Below are 15,138 nucleotides of genomic sequence, written 5' to 3' on the forward strand. Positions count from 1 at the left end.
TTAATCAAAGAGAAAAAAAGATGCTGCACCAAGAGAGAGAAAAAGAAAATCGTTACAGATTCAACCGCGCATGAATAAGAGCAGTGCCCTCGTACTTATTTTTGAATCGAATCTTTTTCGTGTTTTTGGAAACACCAATTTTACACGGAAATAAGAAGAATCAACGCCATAATTATTTTTTGGACAATAGAACGTTCTTGTTTTTGCAGATTTTTTTGCAGTTTTGCATATTTACATTAAGAATTACAATTCACCAGCATGTCAGCGAAAGAGAGGAGCGGAGGTAATAGAAACAAAGCACATCTTTTTCATATTCTTCTGGATTGCAAACCATCTCGTAACTTTACAGATAGGAAATAAGGAAGGAAAAGAAGAATGAATAGAAAACAATGGAGGCAGTTATTATGTAGACAGGTTGTTGTCGAATCGATTAATTAACACGTACGCAGCTTATACTAACTTAATTATTTTCTGTTTAACTTTACACGCTCAAACAAACAAAGAGAGAGAGATGAAAAGAAGAGTTTAGGCAGGGAACAGGCACGCAATAAATCGCCTTTTTAGTAGAAATCGCTATATCGGAAGCTTTTTATGACATAACACGGGAACAACAAAGAGAAGAAATGAAATTTTCGTTTCTCCTTTCATCAAAAATTAGTGGCCATCGGATCAAGACTCGAAGAGCGTGCTTCATTAGAGACAATCTAAACAATTCATGCATTCTGAGACCTCCCCCAAAATTGCTAAGCGTTTTATAATTTTTTTTCTTTTCATTATGATTTTTTTTTTTCAAAGAGGACGACATCATCAATTTCACGAAGCTTTTGTAGGAAACAGAAAGAGGAAAAAAAAATGATTGGATAATCATAATTATGATAATAATAATAATAACGCAAAAAAACCAAGCCAAGGCTAACCGTTAGGGAACGCGTGAGCGAGCGCTATTGTTGAATATATCTCAGTAACAAATGGGAATAGAAAAGAGGGTCGGAAAAAAGGGGATCAAGCTCAAGAGAGAGAAAGTTTGGGGAGACACTGGTCAACTTCACTATAATACACTGGTCGATAAATAGAGAGAAAGAGGAGATCATTTCCTCTCTTACTCCATTGGTAAATTATATGATGGCGTGAGGGGGGTTTTCTTCTTCTTCTACGTGTTACGCGATCCACTTTTCTTTCTTCTTCTTCAACCATTTTATGTGTGTGTGTGTGTGTATGTTATTGATCCGGACAGAATACAAAGAGTTAACTAACCGCGCTGTGTCTGTGTTGTGGAGGGTCCTATGAAATAATCCCACCAGGACGGTTATTCTTATGTTTCCCTCCTTTTCCAAAAAACTTGGAAAGTAGCAACGAGAGAGTCAGGGAAACGGGAAAAGAAAAAAAAAATTATCATCTTGGATATAGTGGAATGTTGGTAAACTAAAGAAAAACCAAGAAAAAAAATAATATTATGAATTGGTGGGCTCGAATGCAATACTCCATCGCAGCAACAACAACAAAAAATATCGAAGGTTTGAAAAGGAAAGACATAAAACAAAAACAAAAATTAACTTGACAGGATGATGGGAAACCGCAAAACCACATTGGCAGGGCAACCAGAATCTTAATTTATTATTTTCTTTTTTCATGTTTGTTTGTCTCGTTACCCTGGATTCAAGGCTGCAACTCTCACTTTCCGTCACTGCGTGCGTGTGTGTGTGTGTGAGAGAAAAACACAAACCTATCAGTGTAGGTTGATGTAATATAGGCAGCAATGGCCAAAAATAATGATAATAATAATAATTTCAAAAAAAAAAAGACAGAGAAAGTAACAATCAATTAGAGGCAAGGTAGCGGTGAATTCAATGAGCTACTGGTCTGACGGAGAAGAGAGAGAGACTGTGTGGATGGACGAGATGTGAGGGAGGAAACAACGACAGAGCAATAAAGTGTGTTTTTTTGTTTCACCTGTTGTTTAGGCTGTAAAATCTAGCCTATCCCATGACAGGGTGTTACCCAATCCTGGTAGCTTCATATCCGTGTCTTCCAATGCGAAGAGATCCGTGTAAGGATCGGAGGACAGACTGGAAAAGAGCGGATCGCCTGATATCTGTTGATGATGTTGATGCGACGGAGGTGGATGATGCACCGGTTGATTCAATTGATTTAACTGATTCGGCGTATGAGAAAAGCTCTGATGAGGCTGCTGGTGCAGCATGAAAGGATGTTGATCGGACCCCAGGCTGGAGAATCCCGAAGTTGACGACGAAGTGGACGAGGCCACTGATGAGTTTGAAGACATGGGCAACGACTGGGAACCGTTCAATGGCGGTAGGAGCGTGTCGAGCCAATCGGAGACATCCATCTCCATGGCCGTGACTTCGTCGTTGCGTCCATCGACAGAGACAATGGAAGGCGAAGGCGTGACAGCCGAGTGCTGCGCTGTCGTGTGGTTCTCGTAGACGCCCAACTCCATGGCCTCACCCAGGGAGTCTAGGTCTAGATTGAGGCCAAGCTCATTGATGTCTATGTAGGGAAACTTGATCTCTGTGGCCGAAACAGCTGGATGAGAAAGTTGCGTCTGTTGCTTTGTCAATAGATGGGATGGAAGAGGCGGAGGCATTGGCGGAGGATCACGGGGAGTCGTCGGCGTGACGGGATCGTGAGCGGCGCTGGGAGGCAGCTCACCATTGCGGATTAGTATATCCAGCACGTCGTCCACTAGTTGTGATTTGATCGAAACGCGCGGTTTCAACGAACTGCTGCTGCTGCCCGAGGAGGGTGTCGTATGGTTGCCCAGCATCCGAGATGCTTCGCTGTAATTGGGCGGAGGTGGTCTCCGAGGATGTGATGTCTCGGATGAAGGTTGTGAAGAAGATGATGTCGCTGAAGGAGATGCGAACACGGTCTCTGGCATATCACCAGAGGATTGTGATGACGTTGCAGAGTTGTTGCGAGACGCTAATAACTTGGCGGCGTTTCGGTTGGCCCTGGCCGCAATCCGGCTGGAAGTCGTTCTACTCGATGCCGCCGGAGAACTGGGGGGCGCTTGCTGCTGGATTTGCTGCAACTGTTCCAATTGCTGCTGAATCTGCTGTTGCTGGATCTTGAGCTGGAGATGCTGCTGGAGTAGAAACCTTTGCTGCGATTTCGGATCGTTCGCCGTCACCACCGCCGCCACATTGGCAATTTGTTGGGCTTCTTCTTGAGCGGATGCCGCTGCCTGCTGTCTCAGCATCTGTTGTTGTTCCATCAGCACGCGTTGCTCCTCTTGCAGTCCGCGCACCAAGTCGTCAATTTGTTGTTCGACTGGCTGTTGTGTCGACGACGCTGGCAACGGCGGAGGCGTAGGCGGGGCTTCCAATTTGATGTCAGTGCCATCCAACGTGTTGGTTGCATCGTTCATTTCAATGTCCATGTCCATATTGATGACAGAAGGAGGACGGACGGAACCTGGACTGGGTGACATTGAACACGAAGCCGCCGAGCTAGTTGGTGACAGCGAAGGTAATAACATGTCACTACTGCCCGCCCTGAAACTGCTGATGCTTCCATCCAGACTACTGCACGAAACTCGTCGTGAGGCGTTGCTGGCCGGAGGTGAAGGCATAGGTCCCACGTCTTCAGCCAACAACATTTGCGACGACGACGACGTCGGGAGCGACGGCTGTTGTTGCAATTGGCTCTGCGATCCGCGACGAGACAAGGACCGGGTGGCCGTTAGTGTTCCTTCCTCGCCGATAAACGGCCGTAGACGATCAATTAACTGCGGCTTCGATCCGGAAACGGGCAAGTTACGCTTCTTCAATTCAGCCTTCAAATCGCTGACCTTCATTTCTTCTAGTCGGACCGTGATTCGAGTTAAATTGCTGGGCGTGGTGGAAGCGACAACGGAAGTCACCGACTCTGAAAGGCTAGGGGATGGTGAAGGAGCCGCTGCGGAGCAAGTCGAAGGCGGCAGGGATGAACTGACGGCCAGTATCGCAGCTGTCAAATTGTTGGCTGCATCTTCCCCACTCGCTGCTGCCGCTGCTGCAGCAGCAGCGGCAACAACGGCGGCATTGTGAGCCGACGGACTGCTGCAGGGCGGTTTGGCCGGCAAGATAATTTGCGGGTATTTGTGTTGCCATTCCAGTTGCCATTGGAGGAACAATTGCTGCTGCTGGAGTAGAAGTTCGTACGAAGATTCCACATCAGATGGGATGGCCGGCTGCAGTTTTTGTGCATTTGGCGGCCCTTTGTACTCGTGGAATTTAATGGTGCGCGGCTTGGGCGGACACTTTTGTTTCGACTTCTTCCGGTTACGGTTTTTCGAAATATCCAAAGCAGTCTTGATGACGACGGGCAATGAGCTTGAAGAGGAAGGCACAACTGGAAGAGGTGGAGGAGGTGGCGGAGGAGGAACGGGAGCTTGCTCTACTTTCTTTTGTGGTTGCGGCGTAGGCATGGGCATCGGCGGAGGTGGCGGCGGAGACGGCGCCACCACCAGCGAAGTGGCCGGCGATGCAACGGAGCTGAGCGATCCGGGGCTTGAAGCCACGGTCGCAGGGCTGGAGGAAGCTCCTGCTGCTGTCATATTAGAGGTCCCAGCGCAGCCAGCCATTCCTCCATTGCTCAGGCATCCATCTAGCGATCCATCCTGGCTGGGAGACAGGGCACCTTCAAATTTAAAACAAGGAAGAATTCGTCAAATACAACGTACGCGTATCAAAAGAGGGAGGGCATTGCTCTGATTTTACCTTCCGAACTGCTATCGTCCCCTTCGGGTGTGACGTAGCGGATGGGATGCGACGGTCGGATAGCAGATCCTTCACAAGTCGCTCGAAAAGAAATCTGGCCTTCTGTTGGATGACGAGATCAAAAGAGAGAAAAGCGTCAGAATCTGATCCGATATAGTAGTTGGGTATGGAACGACCAACATTCCACGTTTGAATACCTTTGACAGCTCGCTCAACGTTTTCGTCCGTATGGAGGATGTTTTTCTGGATCAACTCCAGCGGGCCAGGCCGGTGAGACAATTGGTCGTTGAGCGAGTCGGCCAATCGGGCCCGTTTTAGCATGCGCTGACGCTCAGCCAGCGATGGATCCACTTTGCCTGTGTCAGCTAACAGAAAGAATAGAAATTTTTCAATTGGGTTACACAATGGGGGAGAGAGAGAGAGAACAAAAAATTGTAATTAAATACCTTCGAGGATGTGCTGGCGGATGAGCTCGGTCCGGTCCGGTCTGTGTTGAATCTTGTGCTTAAGCAGGTCACCCATTTTGGCCCGTTGCAATTTCTGGCGCTGCTCGTGGAACGATGCTGGAGTCTTCAATGCTGTTTGTGTGTCCATTTTTATTACACGTGAAACAAACGCAAACAAAAAATGTCGTTAACGGAAACGTATAACCAGAGATCGAAAAGAAAAGAATGCTTTATCACTTACGCGGCATGATTCCTTGGTCCACTAATTGCATGTAAGGCCGTCTCATCATCAGCTTCACCTTCAGGGCTGCAAAGAGAACACAGAAACGTTAAGGGGGGGTTGCTAGAACTATGTTGCCATCGTGGCAAAAGATTTCTCATCAAAGTGACGCTAGCGGCGAGACGGCGCCAAGTGTTTGATCCAACGCGTTTTCTTTCTCCCCTTTACAACTTGTTACTTCATATCGTCGAAAAAATTTCGGTGGAACGGATGGCTTGGCTTCCATCCTGTGCCAACCCAACCGCACAATTCTGATTTTAATGAAGAATATCACAATCTCGGTTTTAAAAATGAAAGAAAAAGTTAGAAAAACTAAAATTTCAGTTCAAACGGCGTCGTCATTTCGTCGTTTGGTTTAGCGGTAATTTCAACACAAAATCGCAATTGGTCGTTTTTCTCTAAATGGAAAATGACGATTTACTCAACACAACAAGAACAGCGTTAGCTCTTAAGGGGGGTTTATGACCTGTGAAATCTCTCTCTGCCCCATCTGTAAATATGTTTTTAAGACTTTGCAAGAGAAAGTTGCTAAAAACTAAACATCACACAAATCCTGGCGCTTATATATTTATACATTGAAACTATTTGTCGACGGAAGTAAACGAATGCGAAAATGACTTTGGCTCTCTCACATTGCTTGTTGCGATCCATGCATTTCTGTAGCGGAGAGTCGTCCACTCTGGGCGGTGACGAGGGCGACGACGAGTCGGAATCGGATGAGGAGGAGTCTTCCGACTTGTCACTGCCTCCTCCTTCGTGCTCAGACAACATTTCGTAGTCCGCCGTCCGGTCCTTTGGGGTTTACGAGTTTCGTCATCAGAGTTTTAGTTACGAAACCCGAGTCTTGCGTAATTGAATGATTACATACCTCAAACCAGTGCGGATAAACGGAGAGGAGAAAATGGAGAAGGTCCCGATCCAAATGGACCGTCCAACGGCGATCTTCCAAAGAATGAGACTCGCAAGGTCCGCCGCAATCTAGTTTAAAAACGAACGTGAAACAAAAGAACTGCGGTTAGTGCCAGTGAGCCAGAGAGATATAATAGAAACACACCCGAGGGTATATTTTAGCGACATAAAACATGTTTCTGCCGGACACACGTTGAAAGAACTTGCAAGGCCGTGTCCGGAATAACCAGACACGCATAGAAAAGGAGGAGGAAGGAGGGGGAAAAAAGTGTAGCAGCAGAAATAAGAAAATAAAAATAAAAAAGGAAAAATCCTCTTCGTTTCGCTATTTTGATCCGCTGCGTAGTGATGACTCGGTACTTATCGTGGATGTATTTTTGTGACCTTGCCAAAAAGACTTTTTCAGCTTCGACTTGTAAAAAATCCTTCATCTCTTTAAAGCCCTAACGAGAAAAAATCACCTTCAACAACGACAGCACCACCAAACAAAAAATGAAAATGGGAGCGAAATAAATACAAACGGGCGGATCCACACACACAACGGTGACCGGATAGGATCGACAGACGACAACCCCGCCCAACGACAGCTTACAATTTATACGAAAAAGCCGTTGGTCCGTACATTTTCGTGACTTTCCTCATAATCAAAGTCGTAAGGGTGGAAAGGAAAAAAAAAAAAAAAAAAAAAAATCGGTGATCGCGCGTCAGCGGAATTAAGTGGCATTGGAATCAATGGCGTGTCCCGAAATAGTCGTCTCGGCCATGACCAGGAAAGTTTTTAAAAATAAATCTTAAAAAAGAGAGAAAATAAAAAGTAGTATTCCTTTGTGCATTGATTTCGAGCAGTAATAGTCGCCAACAACAACTTGAAAATGTTTAAAAAAATTATGATTTTTAAATTACTGAAATATCTGCCCAGTGAGTCAGTTGACGTCAATCCCGTTTGGCTTTCGGCCGCCCTTCACCGTACAAACAGACACATCCGACCTTTTCATCTTTTTTTCGCCCAACGTAATGGAACTGGCAAAGAGAGAGCGATGGGCTGAATGCAGCGGGAGCACGGCACACAAGGTAACATTTTAGAAGATGTTGACGGATGGTATGGAAAGTGAACGAGGGCGGCATAAAATAGGTCAATCGATGTGTGTGTGTGTGTTCCAAGCATCCGGTGGCTGTTGCTTCAAGGATGGGAGAATTTCAAATTGGTTCCTCTCCAATCGTTTGGGATAAACGGGCTCATTTGCAACGCTTGGGCCGCGTGAGTTATAAACGAGCTAATCGAAGCATCCAGAAGACTGAAGAAGAACTCACAATGGGATATTTTCTCACGTTACAACGTCGTCCATTAAACTAACCTGTTCGCATCGGAAAAAGGCTGTCGCGCTTTGTCTTTCTAATTTAGCGTTCACCAAAAGCAATCTACGAAAAACTTCTCGGTGGCTCTTCCAATGTTTAGAACAACGAGGATGATTTTCCTCGCCACCGTTCGCACTTCCGCACCCTCTGCCACTAACACGCCGTTCTCTTACACCCAACTCTTTTTTCTCTCTCTCTCTGTATGTGTGTGTTGGGGTTGGTTTCGTTGAATCTGACTGGGGAAATCGTACCACGCCGGTAAAAATACATTCGACATGCCCAAACAAACATTCCAGCGTCGTTGGGAGAGTACACACACACACACACACACACACACTAACGCGAAGAATCTATTTCCCCTCTACCCAATTTGTAAAAAAAAAGGAGGAATAGGCATTTCCCTTTGCTTCCTACTCTTCGAGGCGAATATAATTAGGCTAATGTGTATTTGAGAGGCTGGCTAAATTTAAAACCTGGGCTAGACGTAGACGAGAATAAGAAGGGAGCAAAACAAAAAGTCGGATAAAAGACTTTTGCGTTGGCGTTTGTTTTTGTTCAAGAGGCTCTCTCACCTCGGCAATAGGAGCAACTCACGGTTGCGTGAGTGCCGAAAGTTGTTGCGACAGTGTCCGTCAAGGTGCTCACAGGCATTTGAGAGGGGTGGGTGGGGGGATCGACACCAATCAAATGGGAGGCGATGAAATCAAGGGTTTTTTTCCCGTTCAGCAATAGAGAAGCCACATGATTGTTAGCGAGTCGATTTGAATCAGTGGAGAGCGCGTAGGAAGGACTGTGGCTGATCCGTGGCCGACACGCGGGCGCCGACTGTCGACTGGCGGATGATAGCCGGAGAGAGACCCCAGCTGAGTCGAAAGGGGCATACAGAGATGTGATTAAAAAGAAAGACGAAAAAACGGAAATCTACCAGCCCAGCGATGCCTGGGTAACTATTAAGATGGAGAAAACGACTAAGGTTGTGGCGGCTTCTTCACGGGGCGCACACGGGGCTGTTCTTCTTTTCTCTATGTTTCTCCCTTAAGCTCCGGGCAGCAGACGTGTTTCGTTTAAAAATAGAAGCAAGGCGTCGCGAGAGATCGTTGACGGTCTGTACGAAAAAGAGTGGGCCAGCGAACAAGCGCCGCACGCTGAATGTGTTGCCTGGAAGACAAACAGCTGCCAGAATGGAAGGGATTTTCATCACACACAACTGCAGGGAGAGCTCTCCTTTTACCCTCTCCGATTGTGTGCACAATAGAGAGGTAATGCACAGCTGCACAGGGTTCACACAACCATTTCACTGTTTTAGATGTACACACCTGTGTTTTGATATCACTGCTTCCCCTGTGTGTGATTAATGACCAACTCTGACAATCTACGGTTTGAGTCTGTCCACCTAAAGTTGTGAGGGGCCAGCACTCTGGTTCACTGGACTGGATGTGTAAATGGGCAACTAGATTGTTGGAGCAGATAAATCCACCTCTGGTATAGCTTGGTGGGCAACCTCACAGCAGCAGACTTGGCCAAATGAATGACTATAAACAGTTCCACTGGAAACGGGGAGAAAGCTCCAAACAAAAAGAATAAATATTTATCAGGCTTGTTCCTCCACAGAAGGCCACCACCCCTCGCGACAAGACACCTCAGATTTTGTTCATAACATACGCACGCACGAACACACACACACACACGAACTGCAGCCAGTACATAGAATGAGAGAGAGAAGGAGAGGAGAGAGAGCTTCTCAACCAAAACATGCTGGTAACAACTTACTGAATATTTCGCAGCCCGGTCGAGGCCGACGTTTGATGAAAAGCTGCCACGATAGCCGAGATTGAAAATCACCAGATTACACAAAGCAAATCCAATTTGACGACAAAATTCCCGTTAAAACAGCTTTATTTTCACGAAACAAATTCAACTGCTGTGTCTTTCCATCACTCCATTCCTCCAAAGAATTGACAACGTCCTACAGCGTTGCCGCTACTTTATTATATCGCCCAAGAGCGCACGAAAGACCCAAGTTCTCTCACGGGATTTATGTTGCCGAGTGGGTTTCAGCAAACCCAACCAAGTTTAACTGCGATTGAATTTTCTACTACGCCACTCGGCCACTCGAGTTTCTCAACTTGACGATGGTGTTGAACGATGAAATATTCGTGGGGTCAAATGGAAACCACTTTGTCACGGACCAGCTAGACTCGTTCGAGTGTTTTCGGGTTGCTGAAGCTCAAATGGAAACATTACAGCAGAACCCACTTTCGCTCGACCTTTTTCTACGTCTGTCTTTTGTACTTTTTGATAAGGCGCTGTTGTATACTCTGTATCTCCTACTCTTTTACACGATAGAGCTTAAAGAGACCTACTTTTTAGCGTTATTTACGAACCCATTAAACCCCAGCTATTTTCAATAGAAAATGTTTTACCAAATTTTACCTCAGTCTTCTCATAAATCTAACGCTTGTCCTCGTTTCGTTTCTTCTGCACGTTCCTGTCTTTAAAATGTTCTAACGTCTTTCCTATAGGACATTGAGCTATCTCTTTTCGCTACATCCGAAAATGACGAACGTGTGTAATATGCTGTTGAACACAACAGTATTATCGCTGTCTCGGATAACTGATGGCCCATTCATCCGACACGCGCAAGGGTCGAACAATTAAACCCTATGCAGCTTATGGCCAGAAAGAAAAAATCTTTGGCTTCCCATCCCTACCTTTTTCAATGTCTGATAATTTTTTTTTGACAGGTTGTTTTGTCGATAACCAGTTGATCTCCCTTTTTTTTTTAAATTTTCCCATGATCGCATATATCGACACTTGTATATCAAAGGGACCGCTGTCCAGGATTCTTTTCTTTCCCCTTCAAGTGGATTAATAAAGAGGGAGTGTCTAGGAGATTTTACTTTCGAAACATTCTGATGCAATTAGCACAATTTAATCAGTAGATAAGAAAAAGAAAAAAATAATCCCAAGATCCCGTGTGTCCTTGTCGATTGCCCTATTCATTTGGTATGACTATAAATCGGTGCTTTTGTTAAGTGCAAGTTGTGACCAGCAGATGACATACATGTACGTTGAGCTTTACCCTCTGCCGGACATTTCTCTTACTACGACCTGTATACCGCACCCAGCCCCCACCCGGACAGTCTTGGCTTTTTTGTGGAATTTCATCAGAGCAGCATTAGTAAGACAGCAACGAGCACAAGCTAATTTGTTTGGCGTTATAATTTGTGTGATTGAAAGATTGATTTAAAGTTTTCATCAAAGTGGTGGTGTTTTCCCTACCACAACTTTTTGTTAAATTAGTGCAGTGTCTAAAAGAAAATGCAAGCCATCAAATGTGTAGTGGTCGGCGATGGGTGAGTTTGCTACAATTTCCTTATCAACCTTTATTATTCAAGGACGTCAAATAGTACCCACCCTGTTTTGCAAATGGGGCCGTTTAATTTTCCTAGAATTTTGTAATTACAATTTGATTGAACTGCTGTCATGTCTTGATTGCAAATAACTATGCTTCACTTGTTGCCACAACTAGCAGTGTCCCATAAACATTGCCATATTGGGAGAGATTACAGAATCAGTGGGGGTGTCCTCCAAGTGTGAGATTACCTGATACTTATTCTGGCTTTCTGGTTCTCTTTTTCTAAAGTGCTGTAGGTAAAACTTGCTTGCTCATCAGTTATACCACCAATGCCTTTCCTGGAGAATACATCCCTACAGTGTAAGTGGCCACTATTTCATTTTGATTAGGTGTGATCTATATTATTGCTGCATTCATTCCAGGTTCGACAACTACTCTGCAAATGTGATGGTAGATGGAAAACCCATCAATCTAGGACTTTGGGATACAGCAGGTCAGGAAGATTATGACAGGTTAAGACCCTTGTCATACCCTCAGACGGTAACATCTATTTTTTATTTTCTCAGAACAATTCATTTAAAGCTATTATTATTTCCACCAGGATGTTTTCCTCATTTGTTTTTCACTGGTCAACCCTGCCTCATTTGAGAACGTCCGTGCCAAAGTATAATTAGCGAAATCGAAATTCCTTTGTTTTTCAAATTTACTAAAATATTCACTTTGCAGTGGTACCCTGAAGTGCGTCACCATTGTCCGAATACGCCGATTATATTAGTAGGAACCAAGCTCGATTTGCGTGATGATAAAGATACTGTAGAGAAGTTAAAAGAGAAGAAATTGTCTCCAATCACTTATCCCCAGGTATGTACATTTGTGCCGTACATTTCATTGACATGCTAATAGCCGATTATTGATTCATGTTACAGGGTCTTGCAATGGCGAAAGAAGTCGGTGCTGTCAAATATCTTGAATGCAGTGCTCTGACCCAGAAGGGTTTGAAGACAGTCTTTGATGAAGCAATAAGGGCCGTCCTTTGCCCTGTTCCCAAACCAAAAAAAGGGTCCAAATGCGGCTTTTTGTGAAGACCAAAACGTTTTCCTTTCATCTGTTCTGTTTACTTTTTTTTTTATTTTTTTCCCCTTTCTGGCCAAATTCATGTCATCAAATCCTTTTGAGTTCAATTTCGTAATCTTTTTCTTCGTTACACTCCTGGTTGCGAATTCTTCTTGTACAATTTGCGAGTTGTTAAAGGTGAATTAACCCCCCCCCCCCCTAAAAAATTGTCGAGGTGCGCGCACAACGCTGAATTGAAATTACGTTCCAGGGCTTTCTATCTCTTAACTTTAGTGCCGACTCGAGACTTTCGACCTGCGTTTGCCATTGTTAATTCTTAGCTTACATCAATTTCAACATTTTCTTCTTTCATATTTCACCATCATTTTTCATCACCTTTATTTTTTTTCCAAACTTGTAGGAACTGATTTGAATACCATCATAGATGTAATGCTGAAACATCAACAAAAAAAAAAAATAAAATAACAAAGAACTGTTTTGTTTGTTTGTATGTATTGGTTTTTATAAGCTATTGAATTGGCTATACAGTTGGAGTTGGTAGACTGTTTCCACAATCAACTTTTACCAGTGGTGTTTAACATTGCGGTGGTGCTCTGAAATTTAAATTATTCCTTCAGTTAAAGTACCCAACTCATAATAACAGTATCAAATACTTACTCATCTTTCCATAATTAAGAGTGTAGAAGAAAATCATGGCGCCAACAGTAATCTGAACATATGGTGCAATTCCAACCTTTTTAGGCTGCATATACTTGTGTTGCCAGCGCCAAAATGCTAAATAAGAACATGTTTAAATGTGATTCTTTAATATGTTCAAAAAATCAACTTACCACGGCTGAAGCCTCCTGAAATGCCACCCAAACTCAAATCCCTGCGTCCAAGCCAAGAAGTGAGCTCTCCTAGTTTCACTTTAGCTAGGGCAGTATCAGCTAACAGAAATAAGACGTGGATTAATTTTATATCATCGCATGTATCAAGAGTTACATTTTTATTTGTGTCTTGTGAAACAATACTAAGGCCTGTGAACTAAGTAACATTGTGCTAGGGACCCGGTCGAAATGTAATATGTAATAACCCATAGCATCCTTTAGTCATGTTAACGATAAACAAATCTTTTAACTACCTTTGCCATAGAAGCGGGCTGGATCATAAGGTCCATGTACATTTGGATTGTAGCCTGCTGGATATTCTCCCCACGCCATTTTAATTTACTCAAGAGAATGAAGAGAAGATTTCCACTGACTGTGGGACGAAAAGATGGCCGCGATCTGAACGTTGTCGATGTGGAAATTTTCTCTTAATAATGCAATAACAAATCTATAACGAATTTCTATGCAGTAAATTAAGAAAAAATTTTATTTTCATATATTGTTGCATAATAAACATATATTACTTTGTGTTACTTTATCATTTATAACAGTTTGGCACAATCAGCAATGTTTCAAATTTGTTCGTCTGTACCCCCCCCCCCCCACCATGATTGTTTACGTTTATTAAAAAATAAAATCGGGTAAAAAAATCGGTTCTTTTAGTGTCACTGCGTAGAAGTTTTCCAAAATAATATGGCCTTCAATCGATTACAAGGTATTTTTCCCAGATTTAGACAGAAGTGTATCAAGCAGCTAAGAAGCACTAAGAAGTAAGAATAACTCAATATCAGTGTTTAGTTTGAGTAATAATTGGATAAAATAAAAAGAAGTTGAGATCTCTATAATAGGTCTAAGTCTATCTATAGTTTTTTTTAATTATTATAAGGTATCTTTCCAGTGTTCAAACCACAAAATATCACCTCTTCTCAACTGCTAGAATTAATCAAGATGCAATTAAAAAGAGGTAAGTGTATTTCTTAGTAATCTTGGCTGCAAACATGTTCTATTTTGTTTGTCCATACCATACTGTAGATGCCAATAGTAATGCCCCTATTAAAATGGGTCATGGAGGAACTTTGGATAAAAATGCAACTGGTATTCTGGGTATGTTGGATAGATTTTATTAAGACTTGTGGGTTTTTGAAAACTTTTCTAAGTGTGTGGAGTATTTAGTTGTTGGAATCAATGAAGGATGTGCACAATTGCCAGCCTTCTTAGATGGATCAAAAGTCTATTTCGGTAATTGTGTGTTTGGTAGAGCAACAGACACCTACAACAATGAAGGCCAAACCACAATGGAAAAACCATATGGTACACTATTTTAAACTTGTGCTAAAAGCAATGATTGATTAATAGATATTTTGAATCTCTAGATCACATTACTCTCACCGAAATAAATGATTTCAAAGCAGCAATAAAAGGTGAAGTTTTACAGAAACCACCTCCTTACTCTGCTTTGAAGTTGCAAGGTAGAAGGTTGTCTGACCTAGCCAGGTAAATTATTGTTAACTATCATCTCTGGCAATATGAAGCAATATTTCTTGAATGGTATTGTTTATTCAGAGAGGGTGTTCCGGTAGATCCGAAGCCAAGATTGGTGACTTGTTACGACTTTACCGTTATTGAGTTTGCTCCTCCCAAGCTTACATTTGAACTTTCTTGTAGTAAAGGATTCTATGTACGAAGCTTAGTCCATGATTTAGGAATTGGTGAGTGTTTGATTGATTTTGATTAGAATAAGCCAACCAGACATTTATTGGGATTTCAGTTTTAAACAGCTGTGCTTACCTCGACACGCTGGAGAGAACTCGCCAAGGTCCGTTTGAAACTCAGCACTGTCTTACGGAAGAACAATGCACGGTTACCGGTATCCGCAAAAAAATTCTTGAGATGCAACAGGTTACACGCGAGTATCTAGATATTCAAATGGAAAAGTATCGTTTAAGAAATTCCCTTCAAAGTCAAAATCAAAAATTTGTCAACCGAAAGTATTTTGAATCTAGTATACATAATAAAAAGTATGATCAATGGGATTATGCTAAATAAATTGCATAGTAAATTTCTCCCGTGCCGACTATGTTCCAATTAATTTTGTCAAATAGTGGTTATCACTTCGTTTAGCGTC

General features: G+C 43.1%; 4 protein-coding genes across 9 annotated transcripts; 2 read left to right on the plus strand and 2 right to left on the minus strand.

The window, feature by feature from the left end:
* Positions 1-172: 172 nt before the first annotated feature.
* LOC124343133 (myocardin-related transcription factor A-like) lies at positions 173-9,881 on the minus strand. 4 transcript variants are annotated; one of them, XM_046796283.1, is made up of 8 exons: positions 9,483-9,881; positions 6,316-6,425; positions 6,080-6,239; positions 5,409-5,474; positions 5,168-5,299; positions 4,919-5,086; positions 4,722-4,823; positions 173-4,641 (listed from the first exon to the last, which is right to left on the minus strand). In XM_046796283.1, exons 3-8 carry the CDS (start codon positions 6,216-6,218, stop codon positions 1,958-1,960), a joined length of 3,291 nt encoding a protein of 1,096 aa, XP_046652239.1. In that variant the 5' UTR covers positions 6,219-6,239; positions 6,316-6,425; positions 9,483-9,881; the 3' UTR covers positions 173-1,957. The 4 variants fall into 4 exon arrangements, with proteins under 4 accessions (XP_046652239.1, XP_046652240.1, XP_046652237.1 ...); XM_046796284.1 differs by lacking the exon at positions 9,483-9,881 and adding an exon at positions 9,029-9,438; XM_046796281.1 differs by lacking the exon at positions 9,483-9,881 and adding an exon at positions 8,285-8,983.
* Positions 9,882-10,836: 955 nt separating this feature from the next.
* Positions 10,837-12,620, plus strand: LOC124343341 (ras-related C3 botulinum toxin substrate 1). The gene is made up of 6 exons (XM_046796662.1): positions 10,837-11,068; positions 11,359-11,430; positions 11,493-11,610; positions 11,672-11,734; positions 11,797-11,931; positions 11,997-12,620. Exons 1-6 carry the CDS (start codon positions 11,034-11,036, stop codon positions 12,150-12,152), a joined length of 579 nt encoding a protein of 192 aa, XP_046652618.1. The 5' UTR covers positions 10,837-11,033; the 3' UTR covers positions 12,153-12,620.
* Positions 12,621-12,624: 4 nt separating this feature from the next.
* LOC124343373 (putative ATP synthase subunit f, mitochondrial) lies at positions 12,625-13,351 on the minus strand. The gene is made up of 4 exons (XM_046796709.1): positions 13,268-13,351; positions 12,975-13,073; positions 12,802-12,918; positions 12,625-12,737 (listed from the first exon to the last, which is right to left on the minus strand). Exons 1-4 carry the CDS (start codon positions 13,344-13,346, stop codon positions 12,706-12,708), a joined length of 327 nt encoding a protein of 108 aa, XP_046652665.1. The 5' UTR covers positions 13,347-13,351; the 3' UTR covers positions 12,625-12,705.
* A 264-nt stretch (positions 13,352-13,615) lies between these two features.
* On the plus strand, positions 13,616-15,076 carry LOC124343310 (probable tRNA pseudouridine synthase 1). Of its 3 annotated transcripts, none has more exons than XM_046796614.1 (7): positions 13,616-13,728; positions 13,900-13,977; positions 14,046-14,117; positions 14,187-14,324; positions 14,387-14,507; positions 14,577-14,722; positions 14,782-15,076. In XM_046796614.1, exons 1-7 carry the CDS (start codon positions 13,707-13,709, stop codon positions 15,057-15,059), a joined length of 855 nt encoding a protein of 284 aa, XP_046652570.1. In that variant the 5' UTR covers positions 13,616-13,706; the 3' UTR covers positions 15,060-15,076. The 3 variants fall into 3 exon arrangements, with proteins under 3 accessions (XP_046652570.1, XP_046652572.1, XP_046652571.1); XM_046796616.1 differs by having other exon boundaries at positions 14,792-15,076; XM_046796615.1 differs by having other exon boundaries at positions 13,700-13,783.
* The last annotated feature ends 62 nt before the right edge of the window (positions 15,077-15,138 follow it).

The sequence above is a fragment of the Daphnia pulicaria genome, chromosome 6, assembly GCF_021234035.1.
Source record: "Daphnia pulicaria isolate SC F1-1A chromosome 6, SC_F0-13Bv2, whole genome shotgun sequence".
Lineage (NCBI taxonomy): Eukaryota > Metazoa > Arthropoda > Branchiopoda > Diplostraca > Daphniidae > Daphnia > Daphnia pulicaria.